This window comes from Lampris incognitus, chromosome 7 (assembly GCF_029633865.1).
Source record: "Lampris incognitus isolate fLamInc1 chromosome 7, fLamInc1.hap2, whole genome shotgun sequence".
NCBI classification, from domain to species: domain Eukaryota; kingdom Metazoa; phylum Chordata; class Actinopteri; order Lampriformes; family Lampridae; genus Lampris; species Lampris incognitus.
Window position 1 is genome coordinate 20,264,099 of NC_079217.1, and position 20,469 is coordinate 20,284,567.

The window sequence follows — 20,469 nt, forward strand, 5'->3', positions numbered from 1 at the left end:
TATATATTGTCTATATTGTACATGCAATGGTAGGTATGTTTATCACGATTTCACAGCGACCTTATTTGATGGTGCCTCATAATGTAAATGTGATTCAAAGCAACCATTTTTGGAAAGAAAAAAAAAAAGAAACTGGTTGGACTGTTTTCACTGGCATCAACGGTCAGAGTGTAACTCTCAGTGCAGTTGTTAGTATATTGAGCTTGCCATTGTCTTTCTTTACAATCGGCCTTTTGTTTGTTTTCATACTGTGTCTCTGTCTTCCATCACTCCTACACTTGCTGTTTAGCATTCACTGGTTTGCTCTTGTTTAGGTTGGACTCTGTGGTGAACTCTTTGTCTTTTGTATTTTCCCCCCTGAAATCCCCCCACCCCCACTGTTTTTCCACCACCCCGTCAGGTCGTTTCGACGAGGTCTTGATCCGTCACCAGGTGAAGTATTTGGGACTGATGGAGAATCTGAGGGTGAGGAGGGCAGGCTTCGCCTACAGGAGGCGCTACGAGATCTTCCTACAGAGGTAACTGGCACTTTTTTGACAAAGCCTCCCCTCGTAATCCCTCAGCTGGGCCATCTGGTCTTTATGTGACGCACAAAACCCAAGTAAACACGAGTCAGAGTTCCGAGTGGCGAAGAGATACACTGGGAATTTTCTTTTCGTTGATTGGTGTTTGCTAAGGTGTCCCTCAGAAGACTTACTTAGCACATGTTACCACCGGCTTGGTCGGGCGTCCCTGCAGACACAATTGGCTGTGTCTGTGGGTGGGAACCCAGATGTGGGTATGTGTCCTGGTCGCTGCACTAGCGCATCCTCTGGTGGGTCGGGGCGCTTGTTCAGGGGGGAGGGGGAACTGGGGGGAATAGCGTGATCCTCCCACATGCTACGTCCCCCCTGGCGAAACTCCTCACTGTCAGGTGAAAAGAAGTGGCTGGCAACTCCACATATATCAGAGGAGGCATGTGGTAGTCTGCGGCTCTCCCTGGATCGGCAGAGGGAGTGGAGCAGTGACCAGGATGGCTCGGAAGAGTGGGGTAATTGGCTGGATACAATTGGGGAGAAAAAGGGGGGAAACCGCCCCCCCCCAAAAAAAGAGCGAGCTGACGTAGATCCAATGAAGCACACAATGGCAAATATTTCATCAGCCCTTATAGTGTTTGTTAGTACACTAAAATCTGAAAAGAGGTTTGACACTATCTCTCCACAGATTGTTTTTTCCATTTTCCATGTTTTATATGCACCTTTCCAATCTCTATGCCAAGTGCTGAGGGGAATTCCCATTGGTGGTTCGCCTGAATTTGTAATAAACTAATGGAGACCCCTTGAAGGATGTTTACACTTGCTAAAATAGCTGATCTCCACTATGAGGTGGTGTACTTAGTTCCCTGTGTCTGTCTGTGTCGAGGTACAAGTCTCTGTGTCCGGACACATGGCCTAACTGGCAGGGAAAGCTGGCCGACGGAGTGGCCACACTGGTCAAACACCTGGGATACAAACCAGAGGAATACAAGCTGGGCAGGTTAGAGACACACACACACACGCACACACACACACACAAATATTATCACATGCACAAACAGATACACACTTGTGCACACATGAAATTACCCATATACAGAGAGAGATATTGGAAACATAATCTTTTTCCTTGTGTCTCAATTCAAGATCCAAAATCTTCATCCGCTTCCCAAAGACCTTGTTTGCCACAGAGGATGCATTAGAGACCAGGAAACACGGCCTAGGTGAGAGCCAGCCAGCGCATTCATTATGACCAACTCTGTCAGTCTGGACCAGAAAATAGGTTTGACTCTATTCTCAACCGTCTTTCCAGTGAATGTAATCCCGTCTTTCCATTTCTCTCTCTCTCTCTCTTTCTCTCTCTCTCTCTCTCTCTCTCTCTCTCTCTCTCTCTCTCTCTCTCTCTCTCTCTCTCTCTCTCTCTCTCTCCCTCTCTCTCTTTCTCTGCTTTACAGCTACCAAGCTACAGGCAGGATGGAGAGGATACAGCCAGAAGTCCAAATACCAAAAACTCAGGAACTCAGGTGAGGGCACATCGGTTGAACTGTTCATTTTGTTTCATTTAAATGGAGACTTACAGTTGTATCAAACCAGAAGAACTCTAAGGACAGCACAGTGTGGAGTAAGACCAGAAAGGCAGATCGCAGGTCAGCGGAGAGATTTCTAATCATCCAAACACGCCCCTGTGGCTCGAACAAGGAAAGGAGCTCTAGTTATTCTGGAGATATAGTTAAATTAGATGGACCATAAACAGTCAGAGGTAAACTAAAGTAAGCAGACAGACAGCTTTAAGAAAAGTTTTGGACTTCTAGACGTCTCCCTAACTGTCATTAAGACCAGAGATGCGTAGTTTTGTGGGTTAGTTTTGTGCATACTATGTGACAGTTATTGAGTCCGCAGAAGGTAGGCCATTCTGTCCCCTAATACCAAGCCTGCTTAATTCAAACCATTGACTTGTGCCGGGGTAAATACACACATCAAATGCAGGCACGGTGATTGTGGTTTTAAAGCGCTGTAATGGCGTATCTTTCTGAGCGACATTGTTGGTAATTGAGATTTGTCAAGACGAGCAAATGTGAGTGACATTTGACCGACTGCTTCTCCTCAGCGATCCTTATCCAGGCATGGTGGCGTGGTATCCTGGCCAGACGGAGAGCCCAGCGCAGGAGACAGGCAGCTGACACTATCCGCAGGTAGGCTTCATACTAGAGTCCTGCACGGGCCACAAACTCCAGCCCCAGCCTGGCACTGGCCCGACAAAGTCTGCAATTGTTCAGCCTGACCCGAGACCAACACCAATATCACTTTAAGATCTCTCTGGTGTGCGTTCTCTCTGATACAACACGCTAACACACACACACATACACACACACACACACACATGGCATGGTCAACTGTCACATGTAATGCATGCACCTACTCCTACACCTACCTATATTTTCATAATGTGTGTGTGTGGTGTTAGTGTAGCTAGCGGGACCGAAAACTAAAGCACTTATGATCCTGATTCTTTTTGGAGGTGGTAGGTATTGTCTCAGAGAGTAAGGGAAAAATCCCTGAAAATTAAAATTATGCATAAATATGCAAAATATGCATTTTTCTAAAAATGGCTAAAAACCACTTTTCTCGGCATTTCAGATGATTCTGAGCATCTTGATTTTTTCACCTATATAAAAAAAATTTTCTGGGACAGAAATGTTTTGTCATTATGCAAAATATATGCATTTTTGCAAAAATGCACTTATGATCGTAATTTTTTTTGGAGGTGGTAAGTATTGTTCCAGAGAGGACCAGAAAAATAGCAGAACATTAAAATATAATTATAATAATTATGCATTTTCTAAAAATGGCTAAAAACCACTTTTCTCGGCATTTCAGATGATTCTGAGCATTTGGGGGGAGGGAGTTGGAGTGGGGGGGGGTTTAGGGGCAGGGGGAAGGTGGTTAGCTGGCAGGATGAAGAGGAGGGCGATTTAGACGGGTGGATAACCAAACCGCTACATTGTAGCGGGGTTCTTCTAGTACGTATAATATAATCAATATAACAATATTTCATACAAGGGGCTATGTGTGGTCTGCACGTATATGGGAAGTTAAATGAGCCCGAGTCCGACCCGAGACCGATTTGAAAGAAAAAAAAAGGCCCAGGCCCGGCCCAAATTCACTCAGCGTGTCAGGACCCATCAGGACCCGACGGGCCTGCAGACCTCTGCTTCATACTGGACCTGGCCAATAGAGGACGTGTCATTCTGTTTTATTATTCTGTTCCATCTCCATCACCATGTTTTATTACATTTTGTTTTTTTCATGTGTATTTGTTTTTGTTTCACGTACATTCTCTGTTTTCTTCTTCTGTTCCTTCTTTTCATGTGCACTTCCCTTTAAAGTAAAGTGCAATGTGTTGCATTTCAAATGCTAGTAGTTAAGTAGAAATTGATCAGTCAATAGCACGTTCACATGAAATGAGTACTTCTCATTAGTCGTTCTGCTGCAAAGAATTTCATTCATCAGGTCCTCACATATGGTCTGTAGCCATGTACAATGTTTAAGGCGGTTTTTCCACATAAGTTATTTCCAGCAATTTTCTGAAAATCAATATTACACTACATTTCATTTCTGAACACCACTATTTAATACTTTATTTCATTTTACATTTTCTTCTGAGACATTAAAGTTCGAAAAAAAAATCAATGAGAAAATAGCTAGCCTAATTTTTTTTATTTTTCTGACCCTCAAATACTGCTTCCTTGATTTTAATTCAGTCTGTTTTGTTTATGAGGACACCATGTGGTGGATGGATTTAGTGCTTTATTTATTTAAAAAGAAATGGAAAAAGTAGGAGAGTATAGATGGACTAGTAGGTGAATTCACTCATAGCTAAAAGACAATGCAGTCTTAAGGTGAAATGAATGAATTCTGGACTCTTGCCGTGTTTTTAATTGTCAGTTGGTACTCTCATTCAGAAATGGAACACTTTGCCATAAAGTGCCTTTACTTAATCCTCATTTATCTGATATACGTAATTGTAGACGCCTGTGTAAAAAAGATTTTATTGTCAAGATTCATAAATCCATCCCTATTTTTCCAATGCATTCTTCTTTTACCTTTCTTCTTCCTTGCCTTTGTTTCCAAGTCACCAAGGCCTGTCATACAAATTCATGTCTTGTTTCAAGATTACAAGATTACAAAATTACAAGACTCGACCCCCCCTTTTCCTTTCCTCCCCTGCCCTCTCACAGGTTCATCAAGGGCTTCATCTACCGCCACCAGGAGCGTTGTCCTGAGAATGAGTACTTCCTCGATTATGTCCGCTACTCTTTCCTCATGAAGCTGCGCAGGAATCTGCCCAAGACTGTTTTGGACAAGAGCTGGCCCATACCGCCAGCAGCACTCACCGAAGTAAGGTTATTAGAATGACAATGAAACGTTGTCGCACGCTTTTGATTCCTAGGGCTGATATTTCTATCAGTGAATCAAGAGTCAACCACCAAAAAAATCTTCTGCAATGAAGGATCATAGTCGCCATCCCATCCAAGTTCCTTTTTAAAGTCGGAGTGAAGTCAGTGATCAGATTTATATTTTGGTCATCTAAAAACCTTGAACACAGCGTTAGTATAACATTCAGATGCATTTCTTTTTAATTGTAAGTGATTTTAAGTTGTGTTTTTTTTAATTCCTTTATCCATAATTGTTTTCAGTTGTCTCACAAACTGTTCGGGGGTGCTGACCTTTGAGTGACAAGCTCGAGCAAGGGTGGGCGGGGTCTCATATCTTTGATGATTTGATCTGATTGGCTATATGCATTGTCTGATGACATCATCAGCATGAGGAAAAAAAGACTGGCTGAGAGAAGCTGAGTTAAGGGGAAAGAAAAACTAAATTCAACCCTCTATATATTCCTGAGACCCAGGAAACATAAAAAAAATTTTCTATTTTATTTTTACATAAATTAAGTGTTGGAGTGGTAAAAACATGTTGCAAAGAAAAAATGTTAAAACTTGATTTTATACAAATTTTACAACATGTCAACTATAGTGGACAACAGGATTTAATTGTTCTCAAGCGTGAACTGTTTAAAGGCTGAGTATGTACATGGAAAGATCCACTGGAATCATCCAGTAAAATACAACACTACAAACAAAACAAAGGGCAAATGTAGATTTTCCATTCTTATGCATTAACTTCACCATTTTCATTAGACGTTTGACTCTAGATCAGGGGTCGGGAACCTTTTTGACTGGGAGAGCCATAAAAGCCAAATATTTCTAAATATATTTCATTGAGAGCCATATAGTATTTTTAACGTATAATAAATTAAATATGTCTTACTTTTAATGCGACTTCTGGTGCTGCATGGTTTTGCTGATGGCCTTGTAGTCTGGTTCATACGTGGTGAGGTTGAGCTTCATGCAGGCGTTGAGGCTTCCATCAGTTAAACGTGAGCGTAGGTTGGTCTTAATGTTCCTCATATGCGAGAAAGACTGTTCACATGCATATGTAGAGCCAAACATGGTCAATACGGCAATACTCACACGCTGCATTGTGTGGTATGTCACAGGAAGCTCGTTCCAAGTTTTAAGAATCAGCTGGTCTTCAGGTTGAAGATTTTTAATTTCTGTCCACTTGTGTTCCCTCGCCAGCTCTGCTCGCTGTCGCGCAAGACTTTCCAACTCTCCATTAAGTGACTTGAACTTACTCATCCACATGTCTGATGCCTTCAGGTCAGCAACTTCCAGCTCAAAGTCTCCGATAGAGACCCCGGGGATGCATGTCAGGTCGATTTTGTCTACTGCACACTCATGTGGATGAGTGATGAACTTGAAAAGACCAGTGCGCGCACGAAATTCTCCAAAACGTGCTTTGAATGACTGCAGGAGATTGGACGTAAAGCCAGCTAGCTGCTGGAGATCCAGATGTTGAGTGGAGTCACTTGCTAAGCATGCATCTCTAAATTGTTGCAGTCTTTCAAAGTGCAGAAGACGACCTGTTTCAATGTCCCTGAGAAAGACTTCCAGCTTGCTTTCAAATGCAAACACTGCTTGTTGAAGGGATGAGATTGTATTTCCAATACCTTGCATTTTCACATTGAGCTGGTTCAGATGGCCAGTTATGTCCACGAGATAGTGAAACTGCAGGAGCCAGTCAGTGTTGTCTAGCTCAGGATGCTTGACGCCTTTCATTTCAAGAAAAGTCCGGATTTCACTCAGGCAAGCTGCAAAACGGCTGAGCACCTTCCCCCTTGACAACCAACGCACGATGCTGTGTAAAAGCAGACCGGGATAATGATTCCCAGCTTCTTCTAACAGAGCTTTAAACTGGCGATCATTTAAAGCTCGGGCAACAATAAAGTTGACCACTCGAATGACCAGAGACATCACCTCGCCAAGCTCCTGGCCACACGTCTGAGCGCAAAGCGCCTCCTGGTGCAGGATGCAATGAAAACTTAGGATGGCTCTCTTTTCATGTTCACGGAGAAGCGCTACAAATCCTTTGTTCTTCCCCAACATACAGGGTGCACCATCAGTACAGACAGAAATAAGTTTATCCATCGGTAGTTTTTTTTCTTTAGCAAACTCCATGAAAGACATGAATAAATCCTCTCCTCTTGTTGTCCCTTTCATTGGCAAAACAGCCAAGCTTTCCTCACGCAGTGTGTCACCTGCAGCATACCTGGCAATGATACTGCACTGAGATAGATGGCTAACGTCTGTTGACTCATCTAACGCGAGAGAAAAGTATGTCCCGGCGTTTATGTCCTTAATTTGTGTTTCCTCGACTTGATTTGCCATCATGATGCTACGATCGTGCACAGTTCTTGCTGACAGGGGCATGTCTTTTATTCGTTTGATTATCTTGTCTTTATTTGGGAAGTCATCAAACAGTTCATTGGCCACATCAAGCATGAATGTTTTGGCATACTCGCCATCTGTGAATGACTTTCCATTCCTTACTATTGCCAAAGCCCCCGCAAAGCTAGCGGAATTCCCGTCACCTTGCTTGGTCCACACACGTAGTTGCTGCTGACTCGTCTGCACTCTCCGCTGTAGCTCCTCGCATGCCCTTTTCCTGCTGTCCCCCGCTGGATATTTCGATGCAAATGAAGCATGGTGCGTATCGAAGTGCCGCTTTATATTTGACCGTTTCATCGATGCAATTTTATCATTGCATATTAGACATACCGCAGATCCTGCTCTCTCCGCAAATGCAAATTCCTATGTCCACGCAGCCTGGAATGCACGGTAATCATCGTCTTTTTTTCTTTTCGCCACCTTTTCCGTTACAAGGGTTGAAGCGGATAAACTAGTTGGCTATCTGATAAAATTGATTTCTTCACCTTTACAATGACCCGGACATGCTCGCGAGCCATTGGTTCCCGACCCGACCCACGGGTGACCCGTGACCCGTGAAATTTATCTTCAAAACTAATTTCTGTTTACTTTAAAATGACACAGTATTATTAAGAAATATCACAAGTATTTTAAAATCAGTTCCAAACTGATTTTTTTGAAAAAAAAAATGTTTCAACTCAAAATTGTCTGGGAGCCATATGCCGTCACCGGAAGAGCCATATATGGCTCGCGAGCCATAGGTTCCCGACCGCTGCTCTAGATGGTATTTCATGAAGCATTCTGACTTTTTGGAGACACAGAGGAACATGTTGCACTTTATGCATCTCACTAGGGTTTTGCTTTTGCATCCAGGCATTCTGCATCTGGAAGCATTTGGAATGTTGAGCATTTTTGGGCAAATGGATTGCACCGCATTTCCTTATGCTGTCATCGGGTGGGGCTTCCTTTTCTTCATTTCTGGCGAGAATTCTTCGTCACTTGAGTCAGCTTCATCTTGTTGACATGCCTGTGCCTGGGATATCAGTTTCTCAGCCAAGAGGAGTTTGAACTCCAGGTGTTGGGAGGTTTTCTTTGCACATCGTTGCAAGGCCTGGCTGTCTTGTCGTTACTGAATCCATGAGTTGGTGATGGCTACATCAGTGAAGTGGATCATGGTACGAACAGTCCACTTCTTGGTGCGGCTGGACATTCTGTAGTAGCTGAGCATGCGATTGCACATATCACCCCCCCCCCCCATGTTGCAGTTATATTCCGCTACCACTGGCCTGGGTAAGCTGAGGCAACCTTGGAGCACTCTCTTGAGGAGTGGTCTTACTTTCCAAAGCAGATCCTTTTTTTCTTCTCATCTTCTGGCACATCCAGATCATTGACCGCTTTGAGGGGAGATCTGATCTTGTAAAACCGATCTCATGTCATGGAGTCAGTTATAATCGGGACTCTTGTTTTGGCGGCCCAATACATTTTCATTCTTGGCTATCCAAGGCATGCCATGTACACTGACATTCCTAAAAAGGTCTTGATCTCTTCTGGTGTGGTGTTCAAGCTGCAGCCTGAATCCTGTACCATGCACTGGTTTTGTGAAGACGGACAGATCCTGAATTAGCTGCTCATCGATATACTGCTGGAAGTACTGCAGTGGGCTCCAGTGTCTACGGTTTAGGGCAGCAGCATCTGGTGTAATTCTGCATTCTTCCAACACAGACATGAACCTTAGGACAAAGACAAAGCACAACCAATAATTTAGCACAATTAACATACTTTTTTTTTAAAAGGGATCGTTAACTTGGGAACACTTTTGCACTTTGTTTTATACGTCCATCCTTCTAATGAATGTGTTAAGATTTTCCTCATTAGTTGTTTCATTAGGTTCAAAAACAAAATGTGGGGATCTATTTGCTGGAGCACCTCTCTGTAGATTATTCTTCCATTTTTGCACTGATTCAAAACCTTGGAACCCTACGTGTTGGTTTTGGCCTACAGAGGACGACAGCACACTTCATCTGGCTCTGCGTCTTGGTCCACCTCATCTGCGTCCTCCTCATCTGAGCTTCCACCCTCTTCTGTCTCATCCTCTCTCTCTGGACTCTCATCCTCTGATAAATTGATGTCTGAAACTCCCTCAGTGATTCTGTTAAGAATCCTCTCTGCCTCCATCATAGAGCTGTTGACTGAAAAAAAATGTGAAACTAACATGAGTTCAAAGTCCTGACGTCCACTACAAATCACATTTATAAATTAGTGTTTTTCAAATGAAAATAAATAAGCTCAGCTCTGAAAACTCACTCAGATGTTCCTGAGATATTTACTTACTTGAAACAATCGAAATATTACATAAAAATTATTTATTTATGAATATCATGCTTACCTTTCTTTTTTCCATAAAATGTGCTTACTGAGATGGCAGCCATTTTGAAAAGACAGGCACAGGCACGTTGGCAAGGTCACCCCCCCCCCAAGTGACATCATTTTAAAGCCCCAGTTGTCCTCTTTAAGGGGCAACAGGACTTAATAGAGTGCTATGTATAGTATGAGAGATATGAGCAAAAACGTAATGTACACTACAGTGGACAAAAATGAATTGCTGGGTCTCAGATATATGCTTTATTTATTTTTTCAGAAGAAAGACACAATATAAAACGCATGATGGTTAAAGTAATAAGTGATGTTAGAAAATATTAGTTAAATAGATCCCAGTAATAGTTTCAGACTATGTCCCAAAGCATACTTTTCACAAAGTTGAGAATTGGCCAAAAATACACAAGACTAGTGGTGTCAGCAGAATCATTGTAGTGATTGTTGATAACTCAGCCAAATGGGAAGAAAAGGTTCTGCTAAAGTGAAATATTATACACAGTTATTTTCTTTCTTGCTTGCTTTCATTTCTTCTCTCTCTCTCTTTCTCTGCCCAGGCATCTGAGCACTTGCGTACGCTGTGCATGCAGAACATGGTGTGGTCTTACTGCAAGAGAATTAGCCCTGAGTGGAAACACCAGGTAAAGGAATAGCTGAGCTATCACACATAGCAGAGCCTTTTATATGTGTAAATGCAACGCTGTGGAATTAGTAACACTATTGAGGGATTCACGGTCAACAGCTCTTTCTGTTGAGTCATTCCCTTGATCCTTATTATATTCTAATCTCAAACTTCACCTCGTCATCATCAACTGTGTATAGATGGAGCAGAAGATGATCGCCAGTGAGATCTTCAAGGACAAGAAGGACAACTACCCACAGAGCGTGCCCAAACTTTTTGTCAGCACAAGGCTCAGTAAGTACTCCTCTTGTGTCATGTCTTCACTAAAACTGTAAACCAAATGCTTGTAAGACTGCATGGTGTTTATTGTACGTATGTAATAACTATTCTCTTTGGTGGTTCAGATGGTGAGGAGATCAACCCTAAGGTGCTGCAAGCTCTAGGCAGTGAGAAGATGAAGGTTGGTTGTGCATAGTTACTACTATTTGTTTGGTGGATTTATATGCCATTTGACTTCTGTTTTTTTTTATGGACTTAAGAATATTGCTGAGTTTTTCTTGCATTCTAGCATTGCTTTTGTTTTATTTTTTCATGTGACTCTAACTACAAACATAATTTTAGACGGGGTTGTTTCATTAACCATCTGTACATAACTTCTTAGCGGCAAAGTAGTCAGTTTTAGATATTTATGAGAGCATGGATGAATATTTTCCCAAGCAAAGTTTTAATCCTCCTTTCCTCCCCTCCAAGTATGCAGTGCCAGTCACTAAATATGACAGGAACGGCTACAGGGCCCGGCCACGCCAGCTCCTGCTCACTGCCAACTGTGCGATTATTATAGAGGAGGCCAAGATGAAGCAGCGCATTGACTATGGAGCTCTTAAAGGTGAGCGCATCGCCGTCAGCAGCTCCCTCGGTTCATGTTTTTATTAAATGTGGAGAGTGTCTCTTCAGTCATCAGCTCTATTTTTATGCTGTCCGTTGAGGAAGAAGTAGTGGGGAGGGTTGAACTGATTCCTATAATTTAAACTTTTTTTTCATTATCAATTCTGGACCAATTTATGGGCTGCAGTAATGTTCATTAAAATATTAACTTCCAATAGGGGTGGTGGTGGGGATTGATTCAGAGCAAAACTGCAATAATAAGCCACGACAATTTTAATATTGCTGCATTTCCCCTGAATTCCAGTGTTTGAAGCACAATGAACAGATGATGTGTAGATGCTTGATGTAATGATTTCTACATCTCTAAATGTTTGAATTTGAATCTTTTGAATGGTCACCCAGGGAAATTTTTTAACATTTGTTCTATATTTTCTTTGGATTATTGTAGTTTCTACATTTTGCTGTAGATAAGAGGTGATGTAATATTGAATTGGAATATTTATAACTGATAACTGAAAAATTGCAGTAATTATAAGAATGGCACTAAAATATCATTGTAATATCGATTCGGGAGATGCCTGCTGATTCCCAGCCCTAACTTCTGGTGCTCAAATTTTCCACAGGTTGTTGTTCCATGGTTAAACTCTTGTTTTTTTGCTTTCTTAGGAATCTCAGTCAGCTCTCTCAGTGATGGGTTATTCGTTTTGCATGTCCCCAGCGATGACAACAAGCAAAAGGTGAAAGAAAAGAGACATTTTATGTTTGTTTTGCATGTTAGGAGCATGCATAAGCGATATAAGCGTTAATGTCAGTGCACAACATTGCACGTTATTGCATGTTGTAAGTCCATCTATGAGTTCTGTTGCCCGAATGGTTCGATCCGTGTTTCCCTAGGGAGACGTAGTTCTGCAGAGTGACCATGTAATTGAAACCTTGACCAAGGTGGCCATCTGTGCTGACAAAATAAACAGCATCAACATCAACCAGGGAAGGTGAGACTCAGCAGAATGATCTTTGTGATGGGTCATACAAAGGAGGAGCTGGGGTTTTTTTGTGCGCATGTGTGTTTTTGTTCACACCCTATAATGTCGTCTTTACCTTATTTATCGTAGCAGTCGCAACTACCCACCAACTCCCTATATGAGTAGAATGGTGAAGAAAATACTTGATCGCTGCATCAAGTGGGATTTGAAGGCTCAATTGAATATTTTCTTCATTTTCTTTATCTAGTTGAGAATCTGGAAACGTGAAAATTGTTAATCGTCTGTGCAAAGTACTCCACAGCTACTACCAGTAAACTGTGGAAATTAGCCAGTGACATCTATTTTTTCCCTCTGTCCTTCTTCCAGCATAACCTTCACTGTGGGTAAAGGGAAAGAGGGAATCATTGACTTCACCCCTGGGTCAGAACTAGTGGTGGTCAAAGCTAAGAATGGACATTTGTCGGTGGTAAGTGGGCAAAATCATCCTCTATTACATTTAAACAAATGGAGGTTTTTTTTAATCTAATGCCATATGAATGCAACACTGAAATTTATTCTCCTTACAACAACTGTTACTCAAGTTGATGTTGAAATTCATCAATAATTATGATGAATAAGATGAAATGAAATATATGGAATTCTCACATCTTCTTTCCAAAGTTGCTGTAATTATATTGTGTGTGTGTGTGTGTGTGTGTGTGTGTGTGTGTGTGTGTGTGTGTGTGTGTGTGTGTACACTAAGATGATGTGTTTATCTCCTTGCATGTGTCCCATGATCGCAAGGAAAACTTTTTAAGATGCGATATTAAGTTTCTCATGTAACGTTCCACCCTTACAGACCGCCCCAAGACTAAACTCCAGATGATGCCCACCTCTGACCATGTGATCTCATCACAGGAAATGCATTTGCCTGACCTCTCCTATCCACCAATCACATGACCGCAGATCCCGCTCTGCCTAAGCCAATCAGATGCCAACTGTCACTACATAGATGGCATGTGCTTCCAATTAAGAATTAAAAGTCCAGTAAACTAATTGATATATTTATGTTTATATATTATATTTTTTGGGGATTAATACTGTTGTTGTTTGGATATTCTAATTATATATGTGTATATATATGTGAAGCCAAAGAATAACATATTTAGGTGCAATTTTCCTGCACCATGGGTGTCTATCATGCTTAATCTGAGAATATGACCAAGCAAACAGAGAAGCGCCAGAATAAGAGACATGACAAGAAAATGAGAATGGGATTGTTGTTGATGAAAATCAGAGTTGGTTTACGGCTTGTTGCTTTTTCCTTTAATGTGCTTTTTTTAGTCTTTCTCTGCTCAGTTAATTATCTTGATTGCCTTCCTGACACTCCATTTCTAACTGAGGCAAATGGCTTTACGTGGAAGCATGGAAGTTTCTAGAACAAGGCTAATTGTATGTAGGCTAGCTGCTGAGAAGTTAGGAGACAGGACTGAAAAAAAGAGGATGGTCATCATTTGACATCATAGTTTGAAGGTTTGATTGGAAGAGACCCATCGGTGAGACAGCATGGACATCACACACCCACAGCACTGTTTCCACCGTATGGTGGCTCACTAAATCAGCATAAATTGTCAGATATATGCCCAGATCTTATTCCAAACAGTGGTGTTTGTGTTCAGAAATGTTGGATAGGAGGAAAACCTACATGAGGGATTTGCTGTAGTGGATGAATAGTGCATATAGCTACAGGATAAAAGAACAAAGAATGTGCAAGAAAGATGAGAAAAGACAAGAGAAAGAAACAAGCTGGAAAAGGAAAAGGCGTAATGGCTGCTTGCTTTTGTCATATCCCTTTTCAATATACACTTGTGCCTTTCTCCTTGGCTAAGTTATTGTAAGTGATTTTTATCTAGATTAATAATTTTTTACCATTATTGACCCATTAAAACTATGACACTCTGAGAACAGAGTCGAGTCAGTTAAAACCTATCATCATCATCATCATCTGACTAAGGAATTAAAGAGGGCGTATATAAAGAAACATAAGCAGAGGAAGTGATTTTCAGAGACACGCTTACTTTGTATGCATAAATGAGCAGCCACACATGCAATAGTTTTACCAAGTTCTCTTGTTCAGGATCACAGAACGTGTTTCTGATGCGTGAACATCTCTGGCCACTCTCAGCCACACCTTTTTAACGTCCTCTTCTTCTGTGCTGTACATTTCCGCTTCACTTCTGAAGTCTCCTCCTCCCCTGAGCGCATTGTATGTATGATCTATTACTGAGCTGGCCTGCTGGCTACCTCTGGTCCCGTGTTGCTGTCCAGCTCACCCGCCAGCTCTACAGCCCACATTACTGCCCATATAACGAAGAAGTCGTGCCATGGAAATCTCATAAGGCCTTTGGGGTGCTGTAACTGAAACGGCGTCGGATAGGAAGTGCGGCGAAACGAGAACTGACCCAGCGAAATGACACTATAGTTCTCTGATGACCCTGAGCGAGACAGGTGCAGTTCACCCAGGTGCTGCGACGCTTAACACAATAACGGCCGAAGTGACCCAGTGAATTTATATTGATTCAGTGTTGTATGATTTATGAAGTGTCAATGTTGTGTCCTTTTCTTGGTGGGAGAACTATTATGTAATGTGTTCTGCTTTATAATGAGAGATTCAAGCCAAGTGAGGTTTGATTATGTGAAACATTGAAGAGGGGAAAAGAAGAGCTTTTAGTATGGTTTCATGGAGCAAACTTTTTGCTAATGTGCCTTGTTGTTTGATAGAAATACAACAGATTTTTTTTTATAGAATTATGGGAAATACCTCCTGACCTGTGTCATCTGTTAATTGGGAATGGGGTGTATGGCCAATGGTGTCCGAATCATTCTTAAACTGTCCAGGACTGTCTAAAGGCGTCACCCAAAGGTTTTTCCTCCGTGTAACCTTTATCCAAACTAAATCACACATTTGTTCATTGATCTGCAGATGCACACCTGTTATTATCAGTCCTGACTTACTGTATGCACCAACCAATGTATAATTATGCCAGCACACTAAATATGTGAGATACTAAAGCTATATTAAAAGATAAACAAAAAATGACAAACAGCTCTGTCTGATGCCTATGTTCATGCGATGTCACTTTTTTTTCTTTCTCAGCATCAGCTGCTAAACATGTTTTTCTTACGATTCAACAAGAAAATGGCTCATAAATAGCATCTGGAAGGGGATCTGGAATGAACTTAATATGAGACTACATTTCCTATCTAAACTCTGCTGTCCTGATACAGACATTTTCACCAACCTCATTATCCAAGCATAATGTACAGAATGTTTGTTTGACTGAGGGAAGAGTATGAACGAAGAGTACATATGCACTTTTTCAAATGACATGTAAAAGCAAAGGTTGTCTGCCTGCCTGTCTATCTGCCTGCTTGTCTGTCTGCCTGCCTGTTTGTCTCTCTGCCTGTCTGTCTGTCTGCCTGCCCGTCTGTCACTGTCTGTCCGTCTGCCTGCCTGCCTGCCTGCCTGTCTGTCTGTCTGTCTGTATGCCTGCCTGCCTGCCTGCCTGCCTGCCTGCCTGTCTGTCTGTCTCGCTGTCTGTAAGCATCACCCACCCAGGCCTCTGGAGATGTTTTAACCGGCTAGCTGTGTGAAGTAACCACTAGATGTCTCCCTCAGTGTGAGCAATCGCCAGCTGTACCTCTTCGCATCCTTTCTCCCCTGTGGTCCATGTGAACTCTCCCTTCCCGAATTTCTAGGAAACTTGGGTATGGAATGAAGTCAGTCAACAACTTGGGAGACTGGACCAAACGTGGGTTAGAATCTATTATTACTTAAGCAGGGAAAATACAAACGTTTGTTCGGCGTCTTAAAGGTGTTTAAACACTTATTTAATCTCTGTAGTTCCACTAATCGTGTTTACTACATTGCGAGGCAGTACAGAAAACACTGAAACTTGGCGTAACTTCTCTGCCAAAATCTCTCCAGGGGAATAATCGTAATGCGGGGTTGTTGTTGTTTTTTAATTGTTTTGTTTAGACTGGGTGTCGTTTTTTACTGGTTAAGACACAATCGCTCTCGAAGTTCGCCTAAAACACATTGTGGACTGTTTTGCGTTTTGGTGCGTAAACATCAGTCGGCTGTTTTTTTTGTCAAATATGAATTATTTATTTCCACCATTTAGGCGCCCGCTGATTGGTTTAGACTAGTCTCTAGCTCAGACTCCAGCCAATGGGAACGCGGACTTGTTTGTGCACCGCTCTGCGCTGATATAAAGGAAGGAGCATGAGGGATTAAAGGGGGGGAAATATTGATGCAAAAGAGGCTCAAGATAAAAACCAGATGAATTTCCGTTACAGGTATCTGGCTCACTTCTTGAGGAACAACAACACCTTCAGAGGCAGAATTCACTGAGGGAAGACCATTGTCATTGTTCTTCAACCCAGACACACTCTCAGGTAGGCAAACTGCTTCCGCACCAGGGATGCTCTCCCGGCTGTGTAACTAACTGTACCTTAGTGAGAAAGGAGACTGTAGATTGTTGACATAACAGTTCAGATGTGGACTTTTTTTAAAACGACATGATGCCTTCTGCATCGACGTGATATAGTTAATTTATTTTAACCTGTCCGTGTCAAAAGAATCTTGTTGATCACAACACAGAAGAGGAAACACAAAAAACATGAAATTGTCTATACATGTGACGGTAATTGTAAGATCTGGTTTTTGTCACGGGATATTGAGCTTTAACAGGCTTTCGAAACACAATTATTGTTTGTTTTTGTTTTGTTTTTTGTCCTCAGTTTCATGACCAGTAACTCCCAAATTCATTGTGCTGTACTTATATCCGACATATTATGTACATCACCTTCAACAGCTTTGTTAAGAGTAATGTTACAACTGGTTTCGATGTATTTGTCGTCTTGGATTAGTGTTCCATGAAAGTGTACCCCTCCACAGTGTGACGACAATCGCCCATAGGAAATTAAACGCCACAACAAAAAGTTGAGATTGCAGAGATTTTTTTTATTTTATTTATTTTAATGCTACCCTGAATGCAATGGCAGGGAGCTCTGCGGCCGGCGATCTGGATGTGCTGCCTGTGGTTCGGTAGCCGAGTGATTTTGGCCGTGTGAACGCGGCGTGCTGCGGACACTGTTGTTGATACCAAACAGCTGAGAGCTGCTTGCTGGGCGCAGAAAAGGATGGAGAGGAGGGAGGGTGTGTGTGTGTGTGTGTGTGTGTGTGTGTGTGTGTGTGTGTGTGTGTGTGTGTGTGTGTGTGTGTGTGTGTGATGATGATTCCAGTCCTGTTCAGACCAGTTCTGGTGCTGTACGTTGACTGCAGAATACACCGTTATTGTTCTACGTAGCTTGCGAACCCGTCAGAGGAACAGAAGGGATCGGGGTTTGATAGGCAGCATATGCGTAATGTCGCTCAGGGATGAAGTCCCACAGCAGCGAGTTGCAACTTAACCCTTCGAAAAGAAAAGTCACCCAGTTTGACACTAATTGAACAAGGGGAAAAAAGGTCGTTGTGTTGTGAGTTAACGAAACAACAGGCAATCTGAATTCTAGGCGAACTCGCCGATTATAATAACTAAATATACCGAGGCCGCATTAATGAGGTTGCCTGATTATTAAATTGCATTTGAGACTCATTTGATGTCGATAATCGGATGGTTTATGTGTACATTAGTTAGTAGTCTGGTTATTGTTTGGACCCGTACATTAGCGTAGGTTTGGGGTTCAGAGAGAGAGAGAGAGAGAGAGAGAGAGAGAGAGAGAGAGAGAGAGAGAGAGAGAGAGAGAGAGAGAGAGAGAGAGAGAGAGAGAGAGAATTACTCTCAGTTGCTGTTAAAGTGCTGTTCTATATTTCTGCCAGTTCTACCTATTCCTTTTTCCTTCTTTTTTTTGGGGGGGGTACTCTGTTGACCTGTTGTCACCTGCTTTGTCAACATTGTAATTAATGCAGCCATGTCAATAAAGCATTATTGAATTGAACTGAGAGAGAGAGAGAGAGAGAGAGAGAGAGAGAGAGAGAGAGAGAGAGAGAGAGAGAGAGAGAGAGAGAGAGAGAGAGAGAGAGAACAAAAAACGGAGAATCTCGCGCCGCACTGGTTCGAACCGGCTGGAGCACGGACTCACGTGCAGCTGTGCGAAGAGCTGCGTTACCCGCAGCCAATCGCGACGGCACATGAAACTGTTCGCCAATCAGATGCGACGTGGGCAGTGGCGATGGGCGGTGCGTGGGCGGGACTCGTACTGTAGCCGCGCCCCCTGACGAGCCTCAGCTGTTTCTGCTCTCTTAAATCATTATCATGGAGGGAGAAATCATAATCAGAATACTTTATTCATCCTCGAGGGGAAATTGGGTAGAACAGGATAACCCTGCCCCGGTGATACATCATACATATTGCATAGTCCCACAGCTGCAAAAGTGCAAGTCCAACCATGTTTTTTTTGTTGTTGTTGTTATTACCACATACTAAATACATCTAAGGGTGGAACTTGCTGACTTAAAAAAATGTCCTCATAATCCTCCAACAACCTTTTGCATGGATGTTTTGCCATGTGATTCTATTGCACATCTCTAAATGTGCAACTTTTCCCTCCTTCTAGGTTTAATCCAGCAACCCCTTCTCTCTGTACGTCCGTCCATCCATCCATCCATCCATCCATCCATCCATCTACTCATTCCTCCCGTCAGCTGAGCAAGTGAGAACTCAACTGAGATGGCTCCCACCCTGGCCACAGCCTTCTCCAGGCGCTGGTGGATGGCGGTGACAGCGGTCATAGAGAATCTCCTGTTCTCCGCTGTGTTGCTGGGCTGGGGCTCCCTGCTGATCATGCTGAAGTCAGAGGGCTTCTACTCTTATCTGTGCCACGGACCTGGTGAGTTCACTTTTACATGGACTGTAACGAGGCAGTGCATGGGTACAGTGTTAGTTGGTTATGATGTTTGCATCAATGGTGTTCTTTAGAAAAACACATCTTCCATCTTATTTTCAGTTTGCTAACTATGCATTGTGAAAATATGCAGCGGGTTTAAAATGGGTTTATGAGAAGCCCGAAGAAGCTAGAGTTGTGAGTTCGGGTGATTAATACAGATAAATATAGGCAACGTCGAAGATAAGGTGGGCTGCAGTATTCTGGAGGACTCAGAGGAGCTGGAGGGAGTACATCTGGAGTCTGTAAACTGCTGTACTGCAGAGATTATTTACTCGGCTAATATCAGGCAATAGCAGTAGACCTTACACAACAGCAGTGTGTTTTCATCTGATAACAACGTTTTAAATAACACTGGCTCCACTGAATCTGGTTAATCACATATATAACTGCAACCCAGTGACAATGGGTTGCAGTGGTTGTAAATCCAGCCGTTCACATCGTGTTCAGTGGTCACCAGAGCAGCAGCCAATGTTGACAAATTCAAATATATTTTTTCAACAATTTCATGATAAAATGTTTTTTTTAGCATAGATAAAGCGCTAAGGTTAAATCAATGCGGACAAAGCAAAAGCAACGAAGTTCTTCGGGTGTTAAGACAGGTCACTACCACTTGGATGTAAGTCTGCCAAGCGTAACGTCGGGAGTATGTGGTGCATACTGCATTGTATGAGATGCATAGTGTGCCCCAATAGTAATGCAGTATACGCCACATGCTTTGAGTATGCAGAATATGCTAACAATTTGGACACCTCATATGTCTTCAGCTGACACAAAAATCACATCCCACTTCCACACCGATCTAATCCACCAGTTAAAAGCTAGCTAAATTGCGAACAGGAATAGGGAATTCAAAGAGGTAATTCACACTCAGAGACCACATTGCGTGGTATAAACTGTGTTAATGTGGGGTGAGTAAAACATAAATGGACCACATATCACATCTTTGCAACCCTGCAGACTGCCTTAAACTACTCTTGTTTGTGTTAATGAGAAACCAGTGACTGTTGAAAATGAGATTAAAACTATCGGGGGGGGGGGCGGAAAGACTGTTATGGGTATGTGGTGGGTAATCGTTGATGAAGGGGCATAAGCAAATGCACATTTTTTGCTGTTTAAGCACCAGAACCAAAAATGTATGGGATACACGCCCCCTTTACAGCCCAAGTCTCTCCAGTCTGTAGTAGGAATGACTGTAAAACTATTTTTCAGTTTTATTGCTGACGTGTCATTTCCCTTATAAGAGACAATGACCTTTATAGAAACATGCCGCTGCAGGCTGGCAAACACAGAGAGTGGACTCATATTGATCCCAGGCTGGGGATTTCCTTGTGGGG

At 42.4% G+C, this 20,469-nt stretch overlaps 2 protein-coding genes across 4 annotated transcripts in view; both read left to right on the forward strand.

Moving 5' to 3' along the window:
- Window positions 1-15,282, forward strand: part of LOC130116135 (unconventional myosin-Ic-like) — a 79,666-nt gene extending 64,384 nt beyond the window's left edge. For all 3 annotated transcript variants that reach the window (XM_056284085.1, XM_056284086.1, XM_056284084.1), the window contains 14 exons: window positions 401-518; window positions 1,402-1,515; window positions 1,662-1,738; window positions 1,970-2,038; window positions 2,623-2,707; window positions 4,754-4,913; window positions 10,273-10,356; window positions 10,538-10,631; window positions 10,742-10,797; window positions 11,088-11,223; window positions 11,889-11,959; window positions 12,117-12,214; window positions 12,572-12,671; window positions 13,044-15,282. In XM_056284085.1, coding sequence (XP_056140060.1) covers window positions 401-518; window positions 1,402-1,515; window positions 1,662-1,738; window positions 1,970-2,038; window positions 2,623-2,707; window positions 4,754-4,913; window positions 10,273-10,356; window positions 10,538-10,631; window positions 10,742-10,797; window positions 11,088-11,223; window positions 11,889-11,959; window positions 12,117-12,214; window positions 12,572-12,671; window positions 13,044-13,070 — 1,289 coding nt within the window. In that variant the 3' untranslated portion in view covers window positions 13,071-15,282. The remainder of the gene's footprint in view (window positions 1-400; window positions 519-1,401; window positions 1,516-1,661; window positions 1,739-1,969; window positions 2,039-2,622; window positions 2,708-4,753; window positions 4,914-10,272; window positions 10,357-10,537; window positions 10,632-10,741; window positions 10,798-11,087; window positions 11,224-11,888; window positions 11,960-12,116; window positions 12,215-12,571; window positions 12,672-13,043) is intronic.
- A 1,225-nt stretch (window positions 15,283-16,507) lies between these two features.
- The window catches only part of LOC130115654 (large neutral amino acids transporter small subunit 4-like), a 36,395-nt gene continuing 32,433 nt past the window's right edge, over window positions 16,508-20,469 (forward strand). Inside the window, exons 1-2 of the mRNA XM_056283417.1 lie at window positions 16,508-16,642; window positions 18,806-19,078. Coding sequence (XP_056139392.1) covers window positions 18,919-19,078 — 160 coding nt within the window. The 5' untranslated portion in view covers window positions 16,508-16,642; window positions 18,806-18,918. The remainder of the gene's footprint in view (window positions 16,643-18,805; window positions 19,079-20,469) is intronic.